Below are 21,562 nucleotides of genomic sequence, written 5' to 3'. Positions count from 1 at the left end.
CTCCTGGTCACACTGGGAACAAGGTCTTGGATGGCAGTGGCGGCGGCAGCAAAACGGAATGAGCCAGGCATCCTCCATGCCGACACAAGGGTGGCCTTCCATGTGGACACACCAGCACCTTAGGGCCAACCTTCCAATGGCCACTGCACTCCTTCCCAAGATGGCCTCATTGAGCCCTCAGAGAGCCCCATCACAGCCCCCAGGATCCACCCTCTAACACAGCAGGGCCCACCAGGTCATTACTCCTCATGGTCACTTGTGAATAGGGTCCAGACACACTGCCTCCAGTGGCCCAGAAGGCCTCACAATCTCTGACAGTTTCCCAGTCATCTTCATCAGGAGGGCATTTATTAAGCAATCTGCAAAGGCCTCATCTCCCAGCAGTGAACCTAGCACCAGGCAGTTTCTCTAAGCCCCTGGCAGGTGTTCTCAGCCTAATGAAAACTGGAAAAAGGTCGTCTTCAGGCCGGCCCAGAGACTCTCCCTCATACGGGGGCTTTTGGTGGGGGTGAGCAGCTGTGAAGAGGAAGAAGCTTCCAGAACCTCAATGTCCACGGTAATCATGTGAGGACGAAGGGGAAATATTCCACAGTGTCACCAGCCAACATGTCGGGGAACTCTGTTATCTGGTCGCAGCTGCTCTGACCTAGAGATTCCGAGGCCACAGGCTTAGGAGGGCTTGATGGACATTGCACGGCACCGATGACCATCCACTCCTGAACTATGTGTGAGGCCAAGACTGGAGATAAGGGCAACTTGGGTCAGAATCGGCCAACGAGCATTTAGTAAGTGCCTCCTGCGTGCCAGATAAAAGGCCTTGGGGGGAACTACGGCAAGAGAACTGCTAGACCTGGAATTAGTGAAACGTGGGTTCCAATCTGGCCACAGACAGGAGGTGGGCAAGTCACCTCAGCTCTGCTCATTCCTCCTAGGGAGGTTTTAAGGATCCAAAGAGAAATGTTTGGCCAGAGTCTGGCCCAACTTCAAGGCTATGAAAAGGATAGTTTTGTCTTTTCTCACATTTCTTTTAGACCCAACACCACGTGCATACAATGGTCCACTTAAAAACCAGCCCAGCTATGGGTGTGTATATATGAGGGGGATAAAGGAGGTGGTGTGGGTACACAGGTCAGACCAGAAAGAAGGTGGCCTTTAAAGTGACCTCTGAAAGAAAAGCTTAGCCTTGTCCACTAGGCAGAGAGGAGGAGGCCGCTCCTTCAAAACTAGGGCACAACGTGGGCACACGTGCCTTTGTGTCCCCTCCCCTGACCGAGGCCCCCAAACTCTGCTTTCCAGCCATGCTCACTCCTAACAGCCCTCCCATCGGGCTCTCTCCAGGCACCTAGAATGTGGGAGGAAAACAGGCTGGCCAGCTGGTGGGGCACCATTCTGGAGAACAACTTGGAAGCAGGACTAGCAAACCATGCAAAACCACCACATGCAAAGAGATCCAAGACAGAAGGAAAAGGGGGCAAAAATATCGACAGGATCTCTTTGTGGTGGCAAAGAAGTAGGAATCAAGGGGAAAGGACTGTGATGGAATACAACTGTGCCAGGACAAACAGAAGGCTTCAGAGAAACCTGGGAGGATCTATGTGCAGATCCAGGAAAACAACAGACACAACACTAGCAAGAAAAACCCAATGAGAAAGCTAAAGAAGTCTTAAGAACACAATGACACGCTCCAATTCCAAGGGACTTCTAGGGAAATGTGGCTCTCTCTCTCTCCCCAACCAGATAGGAACCAAGAGGCCAGAATGACGTGGAAATGTGAGAAGAAAAAAGGTAGGTTTTTATTTGAGAAAAGCAAAGAATCAGAAGGGGGCTTTAGCGCTAGAGTCTACAGGAGACCAGGGTTCAAATCTGACCCTGGACACTTTCCTAGCTGTGTGACCCTGGTCAAATCACTAAACCCCCATTGCCTAGCTTTGGAACTGATAATCAGTATTCATTCTAAGATGGAAGGCAAGGAGCCAAAATTAATGAATTAAAAAGAAAAGAATTAGCAGACTATAAGGCACTTGAAGGCAGTGCCAGCCTTTCTTTCTGTCCGCATGGTTCCCTTGGACTTGGCCCAAGGTTGGGAGCCTGGCTAAGGGCACTTCCTGGAAGAACTCTCCTTCCTGTGTAGCCTTATCCTGTTTAAGGGGGATAGCCAGGCCAATCATCCTTCATCCTTCTCCAGGTTGCCTTCCCAGCTCTCCCTGACAATGGCCTTCCTCCCCCACACCTGTCAGTGCTTTGCCACAGACTCGAGAAGGCAATATTCCCAGGGCCTGTTGCTCACAGTGTATGCTCCTCATGCTATGTTGGACTGCAATTAAATGTGTACGCTGTTTGCTTAGTAACAGCAAACAGCTATTCTTTTCAAGTTTAGAAAGCACTTAACATGCACTACCTCATTCAACCTTTATAACAAACTATTCCTATTTTATAGATGAGGAATCAAGGTAGGTGGTCAGATGTTAAGAGACTTGCCCAGGGTCACACAGCTAGTAAGCAGCTGAGACAAAATCTGAACTCGAATCTCCTTGAGCCTAGGTTTAGCACTTTATCCACGGTGTCCTCCGAGAACAGCAGAAGGATGAAAGTTGTCCTCAAATGGCAAGAAGAGCCCCCCGGGATGACAGGTGGCGGCCCCCTTGGTGAAGAGCTTGCAGGAGGGCTAGATGAGCACTTTTTCCCCGGGCTATTCTTAGGGATTCCTTCGGTTGGTTGGCATGCGAGTAAACAGGCCCTGAGGCCCTTGAGTGCTCTCACTCTGTGCCATGTGAACGGAATGGAACATTTTTACACCAAGAGAAATGAGGGAGATGAGCACGCAAACTCCCGTTCTGTTCCAAAAGGGAATAATTTCTAGGAAAGGATCACGGTTTCAAGAAACAGGGATTCTGGGCATTCAGTGACCAATCTGAGCTGCGCGCCGACATCCGGACAGCCCCAGGCAGGATAATCCTGAGGGAGCCAATTTATCCATGGTGTCTCCTCCATTAGACCCGGAGCTCCACAGAAGCCTGGTTCTCACCTTTCTTGTTAGCTCCACAATGTTTTCTGGACTTGACTCAACTCCGAAGTACGATTTAAATGTACCTCCACGTTCTGGACAGAAAGCCTTGGGCTCCAGGTGATCAGTCAGACATGGCTGATGTGCTGGTTTTTCTGGCCTAGCCATCTTTATTCCAACACTTGGATACGCTGGGTCAAGGGATAGAGGTGGGAGGAAAAGTTCCCAGAATTCGCTGGGAAGTGACAACATTTTTTTAAAGCATCAATAAAGCACTTGTTGAAAGCAAAAACTGGGGTAAGAGGGCCTCACTGCGTCCCTCTCCCTAGGCCCTGGACTAAATAAAACAAACAAGGCCAGCCTCAGAACAGGGAAAAGGAGGCAGCTCTGTGCACTCCATTCCCAAGCCAAGCGTACAATGAGAAGCTCTTAGTTAAGGTCCACTAATGAGAACATTTCCTTTTGTAAAAGCTATGGGACTTGGGAGCAAGGCCATTTCTCCATAGAGGCTGTACCCCTGAAATGAGACCTATTGGATCCTGACCCAGTGTTCCATCCTGCACCATCCCATTCTGAAAGTGTGGACACCAAGCACCCCTCGTGCTCCTAAGGCCCCTCCGGGCTCGCTCCCCTTCTTTGACTCTTTGCTGCTCAAGGCTCTAAAGCCCTAGGGAACTACGGCCACAAAGAGCAGGCTCAGGGCCAGGCCCAAAGAGGAAGAACAGAAAGGGGGAGGGGAGGGCGCTTTAAGGGGGCCCCTCTAACCACTGCCATAAAGGCAAGGAGAGTGGGCTTGATAAGCAGACCACATCTGCCTCGGGCTCCCACAACCTGCAAGTCAATCCCAGGCCAATGAAAATTTGGTACATAAACTGAGAAAACGAATTCCTTGACCCTGTGCAGGAATAAGCTTCTTTTTACCTCCTGGCACTGCTAATCAAATCCCAAGACAGACACTTCTTCAACAATCTGCTCAGAAGAAGCTGATGCCCCCCATAGCAGAGTTCCAGGTGCAGAGCGAGGGCTGAACGAGTGACTCGCAGGGCATCACAGACATGACCACGGCCCTCAAGGAGGGATTCGTCCCCACATTCCAGGGAAGGGGAAAGTGACTTGGCTGTGGCCACGCAAGGAGTCTCAGACACAGCAGATGACTGAGAGAGTTAACGCCATGCTGGGGACTAAGAGCCGAACAAAAACAATCTCCTCAGATCCACATGGCAAGTCTGGCTGGGAAGGACCCCGTTTTACACATGGGGAAGGGAAGGAGGCATCGGGTCAGTGACTTGCCCAAGATCACAGGGCCAGGTGAGGCCAGAGGCATCACACATATGTGTACGTGTGCTCTCTCATCTGACGGCAAGGATGGAGTGGGTGACCTGGCCAGGGCATCCCGCCAGGTTCCCTCTTCCTATTTCTCAAGCGTGTAAGCCGACGCCACTGCTCCGGCCTAGCACGCACACAGACACAGCCCTGTCCCTGTGCCAGGAGGCCCTTGCTAATAAGCACGTGCTCCCCCGGGGCAGCGACCCACTTCAGAGAATGCCCCCCCTACCCCCACTCACCAATGTGGGGCTGCTGGGCGGCAGCTAATGCATACTGCTGCTGCTGGGCGGCCGTTAACTGCTGGACGGTGAGTGCGCTGGTCCTCTGGAAGAGCTAGGAGACAGAGACGCCCACTTAAGCTGTGTTTTGTCGACCTCCTCCTTGGCCCAGATCACCCCGGGAGCCCAGTTACCTGCTGTGGCTGAGAGCTGTAATCAAAGAGGCCAACGGCAGCCCCTGAAGAGTCCATCGGCACCTGGTTTCCAGGATAGTCAAACTGCAAGGAATCCAGGCCCACCTGCTCCATGGCATCCAAAGTCTGGGCTTCGGGGCTAGGGAACTCCTCCGCGAGGGGTTTATTAGCTACAGGATTGGGGAGAGGACCCAGTCCTTCGGGAGGATTTGAATTGGGGCCCAGGCGCTCAGCTACTTCTGTGGGGGAAGCTTGGCGGCTTCCTGGAGTACGACTAAATAAAAAGAATTAGGGAGGATCAGAACACGGAAAAGCCACAGACAACAGTTACAATGTCCTAAAGAAACACTGGCCAGCCTATCCACACCTTAACCCAAGCCAGGAAAGGGCTGCCCAGCATACTGAGGGCTGGGATGGGCCTCGGGCATCACTGGGGCCTCCTACGCCCCTTGGAATGGGGTCTAACTTCTTGGCTCCGAGGGGTTATTCCTAGGACAAAGTGTGCCAAGAAGGACCACAGAGGCCAGCTAAGCCAAATCCTTCATGGTCCAGGGAAATAGATGCTCCTGTCCCCATCTGACAGGGGAAGAAACTGGGGCTGAGTCACCCAAGTAGTGACAAAGGTGGAATGGAAGAGGAATTGAGCGCCTGCTGTGTGCCAGGAACTGTGCTAAGGACTTTACAAACATGACCTCATTTCATCCTCACAACTAACTTGTTGTTATCCCCACTTCACAGTAGAGAAAATGGAAGCAGATAGGGGTAAGATGACTTGTCCAGGGCCATACAGTTGGTAAGTGTTTGGGGCTGGATTTGAACTCAGATCTTCCTGACTCTAGGCCCCACACTCCATCCACTCCACCACTGAACGGTCTTCTAAGCGAAGAAGCAACCTCTCCTTTGCAGGTAACAATTAAGTCCCCATCAAACGGAATGGAATCAGTGCATTCAAATGGAAACCAAACTCTAGTTTTCATGAGGACAAAGGACCTGGCCTCGGCATCCCGAAGCGGGGTTCTCCGTGTTATCTGTGAGAGGTGAGAGGTGAGGACTCCACCGGGAGACGGGGAGCTCAGTCATCTCCACTAAAAATGGGGTTTTACTTAAGAGTCCAGGACAAGGGCCAGCATGAAAGCTAGGCTTCCCTCGGAGCCTGGAAGCAAAAACTCTCTAGCGTTGCCATCTGGCTCCCAGGATGTGAAACTAAAGAAGCTGTGGCCTTCCATCCCCAATGGTGGGTCCCCTTTGGGGCCAAGGATGAGGAGGCTTTGCGAGGTGGGGGTGCGTAGCTTAGAATAACTAGAAGATACAACACAGTCACCTGCAGGGCACCTCCACTTTAGCACTGACTAAACCCCAGCCCAGACCTCTCTGCGTGCCTCTCAGCCCCAACCCTCATCCGTCCTCCAGCCCCTCTCCTGGTCCGGCCTGCAATGCTGAACCAGGGTCCAAGGAGAAGCCCTTCCCAAACAGGAATCTACCAAGTCAGTCAATCAGTGAACACTTGTGCTAGAGATCCAATGAAAAGCAGGAGACAGTACTCAGACTTGCATGTGTACAAACAAGACCCAGACAGACAAATGGACGACTTCCTTGGAGAAGGAAGCCAGGAGATAAAGGTGAGGAAAGGGGGCACTGTGACACTGAATGCCCCAGAGAATCAGGAGAGGTCTAGGAGACTTAAGGTAGGGAGAGCCGCCAGCAAGTGACCACGATAACTGAGGTGGGCCCACGCCCTGGGGCCCCTAGGAGAGCCAGACAAAGGCAGAAACAATGAGAATGGCACCAATTCTGACACGGGGGAATGGCAGGATCCCTGCTGCCAAGAGGGCAGTGAGGAAGATGAAATTTGGGGGGAGTGAGCTTAGTTTAGGCCACGGGAGGTTAAGATGCCCAGATGGGACTTCTAAAAGAATCATCAGCATGGAGCTGCCAAGTGAACCCATGAGAGCTGCTAAGACAACCAAGTGCAGCAGGACAGAGGGACGGGCCCTCAGGACACAAGAACAGCCTAGATGAAGATCCAGCCCAGCTGGCCGAGAAAGAGCCATCCAATAAAGAGTACAAGAACCAGGAGAGCGCTGCTGGGGAGACCTGGAGACGAGAAGGTCATCAGAGGCGGAAGGGAACAAGGACCAGGGAAACGTCATTAGAAAACGCTAAGGACACAGGGGAGACTGTGGAGAGGTCTGAGAGTGGGAATCAATGAAGAGAAGTACCCGTCGCAGAGAGCCTTCCTTCCCCAGGACAACAGCTGACCAGCAGGGATGCAGACCCAAGATGAAGGGTCTTCACATTGGGGGAGGGTGCTAGGAAATGGAGAAGGGGGAGGCATGAGGAAGGATGAAAAAGAGACGCTCCTTGTAAACTGAGGGACAGGGAGCCCAGTAGGGAGGACTCTGCTGATCTTATGTAAGCAAGTCTGCACGCCTTTAACTAGCTTCATTAGCAGCCTGGGAGTGGGAGTCAAAGTGTGTGGGGGGGAGGGGGGGAGGAGAAGGGGGACAACATAGAGATGAGCTGGTTCCCCAAGGGGCCCAAATGGGAAAGAGGGTGCCTGGAACAGGGGCAGGGCCTGAAGGAAGGAGCCTTGGCTTTCAAGAGAAAGGGAGAAAACATGCTCCGTCCGCTAAGGCCATCTGGGCTGATGCACTTGCGAGTGATGGCAAGACCATCTCTGGGTAGCTAGAACAGAGTGGAGGAAGAGCTCTGGGGAAATAAGAGGAGGAGGCTCGAGTATCTGAAGGAGCACCAAGATGAATTCTGAGGCCCCAGCAGGGGAGGCACTGGGGAGGAAAGATCAGAGTAGCCCAGGAAGGCCCAAAGGTCTGGTGGTGTGTGGAGGGGCCTAGCCTCGCTCTGAGCCGACTGCATAAACGCTAGGGGCTCCCTTGTTCCTTCCCTCTGTCTCCTCCGTGCTCCCTTTCTACCAGTGAGATTAGGGGAAAGCTTCCACATCCATTCATAAAGAGAATCCAGGCTTTCCACTCGGAGCCACTGTCTGTGGCCAACGATCAGGAAAGACAATCTTCTAAGGCCCTCAGCCTTCTGGCTTCGCAGATTTAACTGCCGCCATCACACCGTTGGTTTAAAGGCTACTGACTGACAACACGCCAGTGGCTCCATTTTTGAAGGTGTTTGAAGTCATCTCTTAACTGGAGCTGAATCCACAGGAATTCGTAATGTTAAGAAATAACGGCATTAACAACAGAACAGGGTTAGGACATTCATAGGAATGCAAAGCATTTCAATTCAAAAAAATCCAAACTGCAGCATTCTCCGCAAGACACCCCTCCAATTGTTTCCAGAATCAAAACCAAAACCAAAAGCAGAGAGCGGCTGGGCAGCCGGCCTCTCTGTGCACGCTGTGGTTGGGTTTGCCCCTTTCAGTGGTGCCATTTTCTTGCTATAGTTAATGTTGTTTCAACACTTCAATTATAAATCTGTGGATCCTGAGGGATAAGCCATTAGGCTGGGATGAAATCTGTTAGATGGGAGGAGCTGGGGAGCAAAGGCAGGAGGCAGCTCCGAGATGGGATTCTCTGCAGCTCACCGAGGTCATTTCTTTTCTAAAAGAGGTTTTCTGGTTTTGGATGCTGGTTTGCACAAAGGATTCCTTATGCCACTGTCTCTACCATCGTTTTGCCCCAATAGCTCACTCACTCACTCTGGCCCATGGAAACCCCGGGCCCTGCGAGATACAATGAATTCCAAATCGGCTTTGATAGGAACTGACCACCAGGAAACCCGCAGGTAGAAATAATTTGTGCAATCTAGACATTTGGAAGAAACGATCAGGTAAGCCCCCAGACAGGTGGGCCACACGAAGGGCACTGCCCAGTCTCCGCATCTGCTGTCCTCTTGCCATCAAAACCAACAGGAACTCCTTTGACAGCACCATGGCTACTACATCTAGGGAGCCCGTTCTTAGGCCAAACTATAAATGGGGTGAGGAGGAGGAAGAGGAGAAGGGAGAAGGGAGAATTCACCGACAGGAGCTCAGTGTCAAGAGGAGGCATTCTTGGGCAGAGAAAGGGAGAGTTTGAAATGGGATCGGCCCTAAGTTTTGGCAGTGGAGAATAGATAGCAAAACGAATGTAAATGCGAGCTCTCACTTACTGGAATCAAAGATGATGGCACTGGTTGTCTGCAATAATGCTAAAAACTGGCATTTTCCAAGAAGGATTTTGAAGATCCCAATGGTCTAAGAAAACCAACTAGCCTACCTTATAGGTAACCCAAGACATAAGGGGAGGCAGAGTGATCAACCTTCATCTGGAAAACCATCTGAACCAGCCACGCAGCCACACAGACTAATCATTCCTAAAGAGACATGCTTGTCTTCTGGAGAAAGTGAAAATCTTACTTAAAATCTTTGCAATCGGCATCCATTCCATTTGGCAAACCTCTGCCATTTATTTTAGAATCCTCCTCATCTCCTTGTTTAAGATCTCTGTTTGTGTCCTCCTCAAATGGAGAAGCCTTGCCTTTCTCATCTCCTTTCTCAGGTCCATCTGTTTCAGCATCTCTAGTGCCCTGAGGAAAAAGAATCTGTTTGATTCTGAATATTTAATAGAACACAAAGAAGGCACCATAAGGTGACCTAAATCTACGCTGCAGTGCGCGGAAACAACAAAGACACTTTTCATTTTAATTGAGTGGTTCCCTTGTTTACCAAAGGCCAAATCTGGCACACAAAACCATCATCATTTATAATGGAAGGGCTAATGCAACCTTAACTATAGCGGGGCTGGAGAAGCATTAACACCACAAAGTACAATGACTGCTTCAGAGAGAAAAGATCTCTCCTTGGAATCGCAAGGTGCCATGTTGGAATCATCACGTTCAGGGCTCTCCCCTACAAGGAATTAAAGTTTCACCTTGGCGGCTGCTCTGCTCTGTGTCATAATTAAGCCCAAACACCTCCCCAAAATGACTAGGTTTTCTCCGGAAATGCAACAAGGAGAACCAAATATGACAAAACCCAAAGAGAACCAAGTGATTGGCCGAGTCTTGCTCCCAAGCATCGAGGTACTTACAAAAGCTCCTTTCCTAAATCGGGAGTCCAATTTCTCTGCAGGAGAAGAACTTAGGACATATTCTACCATGCTCACGCCAAGGCCCCCACTCTCTGACCGCGGAGACAGGACTGCATTTACTTCACTGTTTCCATGAAAACCCTGTCCAGGTCTTCTCTGCACCATAATAGGCTGGGACATCGAATGGTCTGTTTGGAAGAAAGAAGACAAAAATGGCATCAAGTTAAATGAGGCTATGGACCGCACCCCCCCCCTTCTACCTGCTTCTAACTGCTGCTTAATGTGATCTCTGCGGAAGGGACCCCCATGCAAGTTTCTCTTGCAACCCCTGAGAAGCAGGGAGGAAGAACCAGCTGAGAGCAGCTTCGCAGGAGAAAGCCTGGGGAAGAGGCCAGCCTGGAGGTTCACCGGTGCCCTCGGAAAAAGAATTCCCAAAAGAAGAGTAACTGGAACAAGCTGGGGCACGATGCTCACCGGACAGGAAGCAGCGTCACAATCATATCCCCCAAAAAAAATCCTTTCAAAGCCCAACGATTTTATGCTATTCCGTCTGCCTGTTGTTTAAGCCCTCCCCTTCAGCCTTAGACTCAATCCTGTGTATTGGCTCCAAGGCAGAAGAGCAGTAAGGGCTAGGCCATGGGGGGGGCAAGTGACTCCTTGCAAGAAAGGCTGACAAGCAGGCAATCGCAATAAAAACAAGTACTTTTGAGTCTGTTTAGATTGAGCTTGAGTAACGTCTTATTTTGTTAATGCTCTTACAAGAGAGGGAAGGAAGGAAGGAAGGGAAACATTTAGTGCACGTAGCATTCACTATGTGCCAGGACCTACGGAAAGCACTTTATAATAATGATCTCATTGATCCTCACAACCACCCTAGGAGGTAGGTGCCATTATGACCCCCATGGTCCAGATGAGGAAACTGAGGCAGACAGCAGTTAAGGGATTTGCCCAGGTCCCTTAGTATATAGTACATTTCTGAGGCTGGAAGGGAACTCGGGATTGCTGACTCCACGCTCTATTCATTGTGCAACTTAGCTGTCTGGGAAAAAAGGATAAAGGAAGTGGAAATACCAAAGATCACCAAATACAAACTCAAATAACGTATCTGAGGCCGAATTTCTTAAAGGAGCTTTTGTCAGAGGTTTACGAATGGTTCCGACAGAGTGTAACAATCAACTCTGAAAGGCTGAAGAGGTGCTTAGGTCAGCTAAACAGCTAAACCAAGGTAATGATCTGCTCTAAAAAGCCATACTGGATTGGGAATCTGAAAGCCTCAAGTTGGAACTTTCTCCAGCTGTGTGACTTCGGACAAGTTTCAGAATCTCTCCTTTGTAAAGAGAGGGAGGTAGACACGATGCCTCGAAGGTTTCTTAAGAGTTCTAAATATTCCATTACTATCATCAAAAGGACACCAAAGAGGATATTCTAATTAGGGTCCATTTCTAACTCTGACATTCTGACACTAAATTCCAAGTTAAGATTTATCCACTTTTACTTGCTCCTTCCTAGCCTTACTCGGGGCCAAGGCTAACCCATCTATGTGTTCAAGAGATCCATTCTGTCCCATCTCCTTCAACAGATGGTTCGCTCTGTCCTGATTCCTTCCTATTGCCTACAAATCCATTCCTATTATCATCCTTCTGCCTTTTGTGGCTAAATGCCTCAAAAAGACCGCTGTGATCCTCTTCTCACTCTCTTAATCATTTTGGTCAAATTCAATCAAATTTTCCCCCTCAATCCTCATCCTCCTTGACCTCTCTGCAGCCTTGGCACTGTCTGAGCCTCTCGCTAGGTTTTCAGGATACCCTTTTCTCTTGGTTCTCCTCCTACCTCTCTGACCACTCACTCTTCCTGTGTCCTGTGCTAGATCCTTCCTTCGTAGTTCACACTCTCCTAAGCCTAGGGTACACCCTGGGGCCTCTTCTTTTCCCTTTCTATACCAGTGATCTCACCAGCTCTCCTAGATCTAATGACCATCCCTCTGGCTAACGATTCTCAAATCTACCCGTCCTGCCCCAATCTCTGCTCATCTCTCATCTCCAATTGTCTTTCAGACATCTCAAAATTCACTATGTCTCAAAGAGAACTCATTTTCCTCCTGTATCCTCTCCCCTACCCTTTCCATCTTCCCTTTACTGCTGAGGGCAACAAGGGTTCTCAAGTCCCTCAGTCTCCCAACCGAGGAGTGTGGGCTCCTTACTCTCAGGCCCCATACCCAACTGGTGCCATGGCCTCTCAGTTTCCCCTCTATAGCATCTCTCGGGTATTCTCCCTCTTCTCCCCTCTGACCCTGCCCCAACAACCCTGGGTGCAGACTCTGCCTATCTCCAGGTTCTCCCTGCTCCAGTTCTTCCTCCATTCAGCCCCCAAAGAGATTTTCCTAAAGCGCAGGTCTGACTCCTCCCTCCCCCAATCTCTTGGCTCTGGGAATTCTCTCTGGCCATCTCTACCTCCCAGGCCTAGAATGCCATCTCTCCTCCTTCCTGGTTTCCTTTAAGTCCCAACTCCAATCTCACTCTCCTACTTAGCCAGGATGTTGCTGGCTTTGTGTCCATGTGTTTGCCCATTGTGTCTCCCATTAGACTGTGAGTTCCTCCAGGGCAGAGACTGTCTTCTGCTTCTTACTGTATCCCCAGTGCTGGGCACACAGTAGGCAATTCAAAGTTTACTGAACTTGTGAACAGCCAAAGTAAAGAAGAACTTGGTTGGTTCTAAGGCAGAAGGGCGGTATGGGCTTGGCAATGGGGGTTAAGTGACTGGCCCAGAGACACCCAGCTAGGAAGTATCCTGTCTCTAGGCCTGGCTCTCAATCCACTGAGCCACCCAACTGCCCCAGATGCAATATTTTAGCTAAGAAAGCCTCAAGTAAGGTCATGAAGAATCAGACACCACTGAAGAGGTGTATTATTTTCGGTCCCATCTCCCCGCTCCCCACGCTAGGGCAGAACGAAGAGCAATGAGGAATGGTACAAAGGGCCACTCTGGGCCTGGATGGCAGACAGGAAAGCTAACGGTAAGAACTATCCTTCCATTCATTCACAGAAGGGCTTCAAGAGTGCTGGATGCAGTGTGAAGAATAAATGATACTCCCTAAAAAAAAAAAAAAAAAAAAAGCAGCCCTTCCTCTCAAGAAATGCACAGTCTAAAAGGAAAGCATTCTGCCCAAAGACTCACCTCAGAGCAAGTGGGGCTGGGGGAAGAAGGGAGTGGGGACATGATGAAGCCCTGCAGGCACTGCCCTGGGCCCCCTCCTTAATGGTGGAGGACCCGAGCAGAGCCGAGAGTTTCCTGGTTGACTTGATCTGGGGACAAGAGAAAAGTCTGAAGGAACAGCCAGGTGGGAATGGCGCAGGCAGATCTGCACTTCTGAGAGATTCATTTGTCAGCTCAATGGAAAGTTCATCGGAGGGGAGCGACTGGAGGCAGCCAGATTCTCCTGTGCGGGCAGCTGGACAGAAGGAAGCAATACTGGAGATCTTATGAGGACAGATCAGACAGGACTTGACAACCCACTAGACATGGGGCAGTGAGAATGAGAAATCGAGGATGGCATGCAGGTCAGAAGCCAGGCGGAAGAGAAAGACGCAACAGAACTTCAGAAGAATGGAAGGAGGTTTGGGACAAAAGATTCTGGACGTGTTGCGTTTAAGCTGCTGCTGCCCGAGAGGTCCCCATCTGAGGATCCTGAATTTCTAGCTGCTCACCGCTGTCCCAGAGCCTTCTCCCCCTTGTCAGCTGACTCTGAAAACAGGAAACCAATCGCCACTGCCCAGACACTCGTTTGGCCACGACTTCCTAATTCCCTAGGCCAGAGATGGGCCGACTTTGTAAAGAAGGGCCAAAGGAAAGGCAATGCTCCTCCGGTCCGTTTCTAAGTTTCATTGTATTGTGTCCTACTCGTGGTATTCATCAAATTAGGGATAATGAATAATGTCCTGCCAGAAATAGAACATTTCAGGGCCATAGTTTGCCCATCACTGCCCTAGAAGAATGCAAACTCTCAGCCCAGCCCAGCCCAGCCCAGCTTTTCTTCATGCCCCCAGGGCTTAGCCAAGTGCCCAGCACACACACACATAATCATTTAAGTTTTTTTCATCCATTTATTCAAGTTTCTGCCCGTCTGGAGAAAATAACTGATTTACTTTTGGCTTCATAAAATTCATCAATGACTTTCAACAGAATTAAAAATACTTTCGAGTATTCTCCAAAATGAAAACGTCCAGAACGCAGAACTGTATTTTCAAAAATCAAACACCATCACAGCTCGAAGATGATGGTTGCCCAGCACAACACACTGTTTCCCAACCATCTGTACAGAATGTGAATAAACAGAAATGTTTTACCTTCCAGGTGCCGAGCTCGTAAAGGAATCCTATCCTCATTTCATTTTCTGAAATAGCTGCACTATAACAAGAACCTTAAATCAATGCTATCAAACTCTTAATATGCAGTTTCAAAAAACTAGGCAAAGTTATATCAAAGTATGCATCAGGGTTGTAGAAAGAAATGGAGCTTAGTATTAAAATCTGCTTAAATTCTTGCCTCCAATTTTTCGTTATTTAAAAGGATTCAAGCAATTAAATCCCTAAATTCTAGTCTTAAAAGGAATTATTCAGTCAGATTCAGAGATATCAAGAACGTTTTTCTGGCTTCATGACAGCCAACTTTTTCTATCCACTGACTTCATAATGTAATTTCGGAAAATACGTCACTTAGGGAGGTGAACTAAAACTTTCCAAATTTCTGCCCAAAAGTGTACAATCTGGCTCTGAACCAAGCCGTTAATTTAGGCAAATTCCTGGTGTTAGAAATGATAAGGCTTGAAGATTTCTGAAGGCTTCTGATACAGTTTTTAGCCATTTTTACCCCAAAATGTCAAAAATGTAACGACAACTCAAGCATCACATTGGATTTAACCATTATTGGCCGAAAACTTGTTTCTGCAGGAGCCCTTCAAGGTAACTAACTCTCTGCAGCAGGAAGGGCTACATTCGGTTTTCTTCATTTCTGAAATCCAGCCAAATGATCTGGTATAGCTTTAAGGTATTTCAGGTCCCCTTAAGAAACACTTCATTTACCAACACCTTTTAGGAAACTCACTCTGAAGTTAAATCTCTTTTCTTATTCTTCTTAAGTGTCCGAAATTTCACCCCACATACAAAGAGGTGGCGAGCACGAGTGGCACTGTTTCTAGTTGAACATTTCTACACCAGTCGTTGGCTCAGCATCAATGGGTGTAAAGCACCGTGTTCCAGTCTGGGGGCCCGGGCACCAAAGGGAACCTCCCTTCTCTCCAGGAGGAAGAAATAGAGAGCTATGCATACAGAGACATGCGTATCAAGGAAAGCTGCCTGTAGGAGAGAGGCAGCACTGGAGCAAAGCCCTGAAAGAAACTAGGGACACTCCAGGAGGATACCCGACCCGGCAAGGGCCAGTCAGGAAACAGGGATTAAATGCTGACTAACTGACCAAGGAAGGAAAGCAAAGGGAGTTAGAAGCCACCACCAGGGGACTGTCAGTCAGAGATTTCCAGAGTGGAAGGTAGTATGTGCTCTAGAACCTGATTTCAACATGAAAACCTAAACAGCAAGGAGGTCAATGCGGTCTGGTTGGTGATCTCAGCTTAGGAAATGAGGATTAGTGGAGCAATGGTCATCAATCATAGAAAGCGGTCACTTACGAGGAGTACCCCAAGCAGTCTCTCTCCATTCATCGTCCCCAAGAAAGACGCTTTTTTGTCCATCTTTTGTGGAATCATCAGGTTCCCAAAATTTTTTGGTAGGCAAAAGCTATTTTGGAGAGAAGAAAAGGATCACATTTAACTTGTGCTATGAAACTCGAGGCATCATACAGTTAAAGGGAGAGCATTTCAATACTGACGCGTGAAACTACTCTGCAAAAATCTGGGAAGCAGCCCGTTAACTCAGTTGACGTATTCAAAGCAGATTTATAAACCTGTTTGTCCTCTGCGGTGGTGACTCCACACGGAGGGCTTATCCTCAAATAAAGAAGCGAAGAAAATGAAACCGTACAAATGTGTTCACAGCACCAGTGTGTAGATACAAGGAATGGGAAGCAACACAAACAGACCATGAGAGAGCAGCCAAGCACAGTTGGGCACGAGGACATCATGGGAAAAACAAACAGCAAAGAGGTGATGGATACAACGAGCAAGGAGGGCCAGACTTAGGGGTCTGAAATCCTGGGTTCCGTCTTGATTCCAATTTGCCCTGGGCCTGCCTCTGAACCTTCATCTGGGAGTGGGACTAGATGACAAATGAAGGGTACAGCCTCTCCTCAATGGGCACTACTAGGCATGGGACACTGTCCGTGCCAAGATACAGGGGGCCAACAGTGGTCAGGTGCAAGGACACACCAAAGGACCAAAAAGAGGACTGCAGTGAAAAATATGGGGACAACAAGCCAAAAAGGTAGATGTAATGATGTCTAAAAACCCTCCCTAGTGCTAGAGACAGGACTCCGTGAGCACCTCGCAGGCAACTGTGTGTAAGGGGCTCCAGTCACCCAAGCCCTCGAGGACGCCTTCTCTGTGACGCACGAACTCCTTGTCCAATTGGATCCCCAGGGAAAGGAGCAAGAACAGAAGCTGCCTTCCAAAGGGCACTCGCTACCTGCCTGCCCACCCATCTATCACCTCCAGCCATGACCAGGAGCATCTGACTTCATGATTCAGTGGAGACTGACACTCAAGAGAAGGTGACTTCCCCACGGCCACAGATCTACCAGAGACCCTGGCTGGACAAGAGTCTGGATCTGAGGACCTGGCCTAGTGGCTACCTCCTACAAGTGGGCATATTGTGGGAAACATTCAGGGGATCCCAGGGCCTGGGGGTGAGGACTAGGGACCAAGAGGCAAGGTCAAGGCTACTTTCATAATCAGATGGAAACATTCTGATTTCAAAGATGGCAAATATCTACAGTTCTGACCCACATGCACAAAAGCTCTTAGAATCAATCTTGCAATCGTTTCTTAAAATGTAAAGGGGTCTAAGACTCAAACATATGAGATTTGCTGATTTAGAACAATTCCCTCTTAAATTTTTGTGGCTATTTCACACAACCCACATTCCCCAATATATCTTCCCTCCTCCTTCTAGAGAGCCAGCCCTCATCTTCTTTTGGGACTATAGTTTGGTAAAAATAATCAATACATCACTAACTCTACCATATGCAATGTTCTACTTCTGACCCCCAGAGGTTAAGTGACTTATTGACTGACTCACACACACACACACACACACACACACACACACACACACACACACACACACACACTCTCAGAGCTTCTCTTTCCCCCAGCACTGCCTCCCCAAATCTAAGGATTCCCTGCCTTTCTTGACTTCTTTCATTCTCTCTTCTCACCAGTCTTGTTTTTAGTTTTAACTATGGTAAGCCTGGACTGGAAATCATCAGCTTTGGTTTTTAACCCTCCCTTGATCCTACCAATGTGACCAGGGAATAAATTCTGAGCCTCACCCTTGAACTTTTATACCCTCAAAGACTGAGACATCCAGATGTTTTCTTTAAAAAACAAAAACAAAAACAAAAACAAAAAAAAAACAACTCCTAGGTGGCTCAGTGGATTGAGAGCCACACCCAGAGAAGGGAGGACCTGGGTTCAAATCTGGACTGAGACACTTCCTAGCTGTGTGACCTTGGGCAAGTCACTTAACCCTCATGGCCTAGCCCTTACCACTCTTCTGCCTTAGAAGATAAAGGTTTTAAAAATAAACAAATAGAATGAATGAATGAATGAATAAATGGGCCTTGCCTTAGGTCTTCTGTATCAGTTCTAAGGTAGAGGAATGGTTAACAACTAGGCAATTGGGGTGACTTGACCAGGGTCACACAGCTAGGAAGTGTCTGAGGCTGAATTTGAATCCAGGACCTTCCATCTTCAGACCTAACTTCCCTATCCACCGAGCTACCTACCTGCCCCTGTCCATCTGTTTTCTAAAAGATTCAGTCACAGTCAATGAACACACAACTCCTTTGGATAGCAAAATTAACCTATGACAAAGAAGGGTCCTGAAATACTACAGATTTGAAGTTGGGCTTCGAGCCATTTATCCCTAATACTCTAGCAATCTATACCTCAACTCTAACTTTTAAAAGCCTGTACATTTAAAAAAAAAAAAAAAGGGGGGGGGGGGAGAAATCACTAGAGCAAATACGCCTTTCTCTTGGCAAAACTGACCTCGAGCTAAGCCCTCATTCCAGGTTTTCACAAAAGACACTTTGGCTTAGTCAAAGATTTAAACCAATGTGACATCTTTACTATTAAAGACAGAAAAAGGTATATGCTAAGCCTGCCTGGAAGGGCCTCACTGAGAGCAGAGGGGCAGGTTTGGCTCTTATTGGCTTCTGTCTTTACCTGCAATGGCTTTATCACGTTCCTCTCAGTTTCCAAATAACCAGAAAGATCTGAGACAATGAAAGGCCAAAAGAATGCCCAGGAAAACCTTCCCACCACCTTTTAACACAGGTACCTCAAGAGGTATTCATGAGAACCACAAATTCATTCCTTTGGTTAACCCCTTATCTTCTCAGAATCAATGCAGTTCGAAGGCATTAGAGTGGTGAGGGTTGGGCAATCTGGGTTAAGTGTTTAGCCCAGGGTCACACAGCTAAGAAATGCCCTCCCATCTCCAGGCTGGGCGCTCTCTTCACTGTGCTTCACTAGCTTCCCCTAAATCCCTCCTTTTTAAAGCTCTCCAGCCCAAACCATAATGGCTCGGCGTAAGTCACTCCTGAAATGTGTCTCTACTGAAAATATGCTCTCTCCAAAGTCATGGAAGCCCGCCTTTCAAGGACCTTCCAGCAACCCCGGAAAGCGGTTCCTCCAGCCCAGCCCAGCCCAGCCCCTCCCCTGCCATGACTATCTTCTCCGGGTTTATATGACTAATCTCCAACAGCTCAGCCCAAAGCCTTCTTTGGCTGCTCAGTCCTCTGTGGAAACTCCCTCCAGACTGCTAAAGGCCTGCTGTGAGTCGAATCGCTCTACCAGTTCTAGACCCACTGAATCAGATGAGCCTGTCGGACACGTTTCTCTCCCGTCTTCAGTACTACAAAGAGCCTTCACCCAATTCTTTGCTGAAACATGGATGCCATCTCCAGCTCTTCCCTGCCAATCAGCCTGGAGATCCTCTCAAGAAGGAAAGAAGGTGCCCTGGCCTAACAGCATGCTTTGGAGAAGACATCCTGGCTCCCCTTCTCTAACTGCTCTCCAAGAATGTCTTGAATTACCTAGTCTGAGCCATTCCTAGGCCTCTAACCTGCCAGCCCTAGTCACACTCAAGGGCGTATTGGGCCCTGGATCCCCCTCTCCCATTCACCTTCACAGGGTACCTACATTGCCTCACCCACCTCCTGTTCCAGGAAGTCCTCCAGGAAGGAGAACAGCAGAGTCAATGAGGCTAGTATTTAGGCTAAGAAAAACTCCAAGTTAAATTCCCTAAATTTGGGCCCAACTAAGCTCTTATCACAGAGGATGGGAGGGAACTCTTATACTTCCAGAGAGTCAGTCCCCGGTGCCCGGAGGCAAATGTCAATAAAATGGGTGGAGAACAGGGCAGCCCAGAATACTCTGGATGGGGAGTGGGATCTTTTCTCTGACCACCTTAGACAAAGCATCCTACTGGCCACAAGCTGAAATGCTGGAGCTAGACTCATACCACTCCTCCCCATTAAACAGAAAAGGAAATTAAAAAACCCCCCAACCCAAGTGCCGCCATGCCCGGAGGGCCGGGGGTGGATGGCTCCTGTCCTCTAGCTCTGGCACCAAAGGAGAGTACACTGTCCTCCTCCTCACCCCCCAAAGGGGCTCATGCCCGTACACATGCAGTGCTCTCTAGGTACAAAGCAAATGGGCTGAGATAGAGATGGGCAAAATCCCATTTTTGCAGAACAATTCAGACCCAGGTCATTCTAGGGATTGGGAGAGTTAAGAAAATAACAAAGAAAACTTTATGGATGCTGACACTTACTTACTTCAACACTTAAGTTTACAGAGTGGAAGAATTCTGGGGTGGAACAAAAACGCCTCACCTGTCAGAGGGCAGGAGGAGAGGAAGGCTGGTGAGAGACCCCCACAGGCAAAGAAGGAAATCCCTGAAGGTTCCTAGCTGCCTGTGAGACGGGGAAAGACAGAAAGGCTGGTGGGAGACAGATACCCAGAGAAGAAAAGCTGCACAGGTTTCTGAGTCCCCTGTCACGGGGGTTAGGGGGAGCATTGGGGAGGGCTCGAATGACGAAAAAGGAAGCGACTCTGGACAGCTGAATGGGAAGGAGGCTCTGGTAGATGCTGCCACACCCTGGGTGTCTGTCCCAGTTACAAACGCAAGGACGCTGCAGCCACTTCCATTCCCCCCAAACCTACATTCTGTGGAAAAGATTCCCGATAAATGGGACTTTGCAGGACCTGTTTCAGATAATCATAGTCTGGCTCCTCTTTTCTTGGCAGGCAAACTGCCAAAAAAGCTGCCCCTTTCCCTGGTGGTACTTAGGTGGTGGGCACTGATTTGCTAACGAGTCATCTCAACTATCCCCCGAATCCTGGATTTCCCTTTTCTTTTCTCCCTTTCAAAGAAGAGGGCTGGAGTCTGTGCATGGGAAGAAACTGTACATGAAGGAGGAATCTGAGGCCCAGAGAGCCAGTTCACAGTCTTGTTAGAGAAGCCTGACAGCTTGGCTTGGGATCTGGTCCATGAGGCTTCTAAGAGGGTGAGAAGAATCCCAAAGTAGCCAGGTCTGGGTCTCTGCCTTCTCCTCTCCCTGCCACAGATGCCAACATTGCCCAAGAAGACAGACATTCCTCCACAAGGGGCAGTGGGGTAGAAGAGCTGAGGCAATCTAGGGGCTGCGCCTCAGTCTTTGGCAGCTCTCTGGAGAAGGGGAGGGGAGGCTGGGGCCTGGCCCTGTCCGGCTGGGGAGAAGCTGCCCCCGCTAGCTCTTGGCTCTACCGGCCGGCCTCCGACGACACAACGCTAACATCAGCACCCTGGGCAGGAAAGCCACCAGTTAACATGCCTTTAGCTTCTATGTAGTGGTGAGAGTGTGAAAGTGGGTTGAACTAGGGAGTCAAGGACACCTGAGTTCCAATCCTGATGGATATTAACTGTGTGACCCTGGGCAAGACAAGGAAGCTCCTGGGGCCACAGTGATTTGTGATTAAGCATGCTGGAAAGCTTAAGGGGCTAAAGAAATGTCATTTCCTCTCAGTGGCTCCCTCAGCCTCTTAGGGGGAAGCAGGGAAGGAAGAGGAGAAAAGGGAAGCTCAGGAAGCTGCAGGAGGCCTCAGGAACAGCAGAGCAGGGAGGGACCTGAGCTGTGGCTCTCAGCACAAACTAGACACCAAGGGGCTCCCGCTGCTACTCTGCCTCACTCGGACAATCTCAGTGATTCCCCCAGATGCAAATGACCACACTGAAAGCCCACAAGTGCCAGGAGTTGTCAAAGAAAGCCTGCAGGGGTGGGGTGGGGGGTGGGGTGAGCAGATTGCTTTGGGGCAGGCACTTCCTGCTGCTGCTTTCAAGAACATGTCAATTGAGGGCCTGAGTCCATTGGCTTCTGTGAATGTTGGGGTCTGTGAATATTTACCTCTCCCATTCCCCGAGATTCTAATGCAAGAGCTTGAAAATCATGATTCATTTCATCCACGGATCAAACCTGTTGGGCAATAAAAAGAAAAGGAAAATTAGACTCTTTACCTCACTGACAAAGGCCCACAAGCAGGCCTGCCTTCACTTCCAGCCCCCCTCT

At 49.1% G+C, this 21,562-nt stretch overlaps 1 protein-coding gene across 1 annotated transcript in view; it reads right to left on the bottom strand.

Annotated features, from left to right (window-relative positions):
* Positions 1-21,562, bottom strand: part of PUM2 (pumilio RNA binding family member 2) — a 71,633-nt gene that overhangs the window by 34,707 nt on the left and 15,364 nt on the right. Inside the window, exons 2-7 of the mRNA XM_044663002.1 lie at positions 21,401-21,469; positions 15,462-15,570; positions 9,782-9,969; positions 9,109-9,278; positions 4,743-5,016; positions 4,570-4,663 (exon numbers count right to left, since the gene is read on the bottom strand). Coding sequence (XP_044518937.1) covers positions 4,570-4,663; positions 4,743-5,016; positions 9,109-9,278; positions 9,782-9,969; positions 15,462-15,570; positions 21,401-21,451 — 886 coding nt within the window. The 5' untranslated portion in view covers positions 21,452-21,469. The remainder of the gene's footprint in view (positions 1-4,569; positions 4,664-4,742; positions 5,017-9,108; positions 9,279-9,781; positions 9,970-15,461; positions 15,571-21,400; positions 21,470-21,562) is intronic.

The sequence above is a fragment of the Gracilinanus agilis genome, chromosome 2, assembly GCF_016433145.1.
Source record: "Gracilinanus agilis isolate LMUSP501 chromosome 2, AgileGrace, whole genome shotgun sequence".
NCBI lineage: Eukaryota > Metazoa > Chordata > Mammalia > Didelphimorphia > Didelphidae > Gracilinanus > Gracilinanus agilis.
Note: the sequence above shows the minus strand (reverse complement) of the source record. Positions and strands in the feature narration are given on the sequence as shown.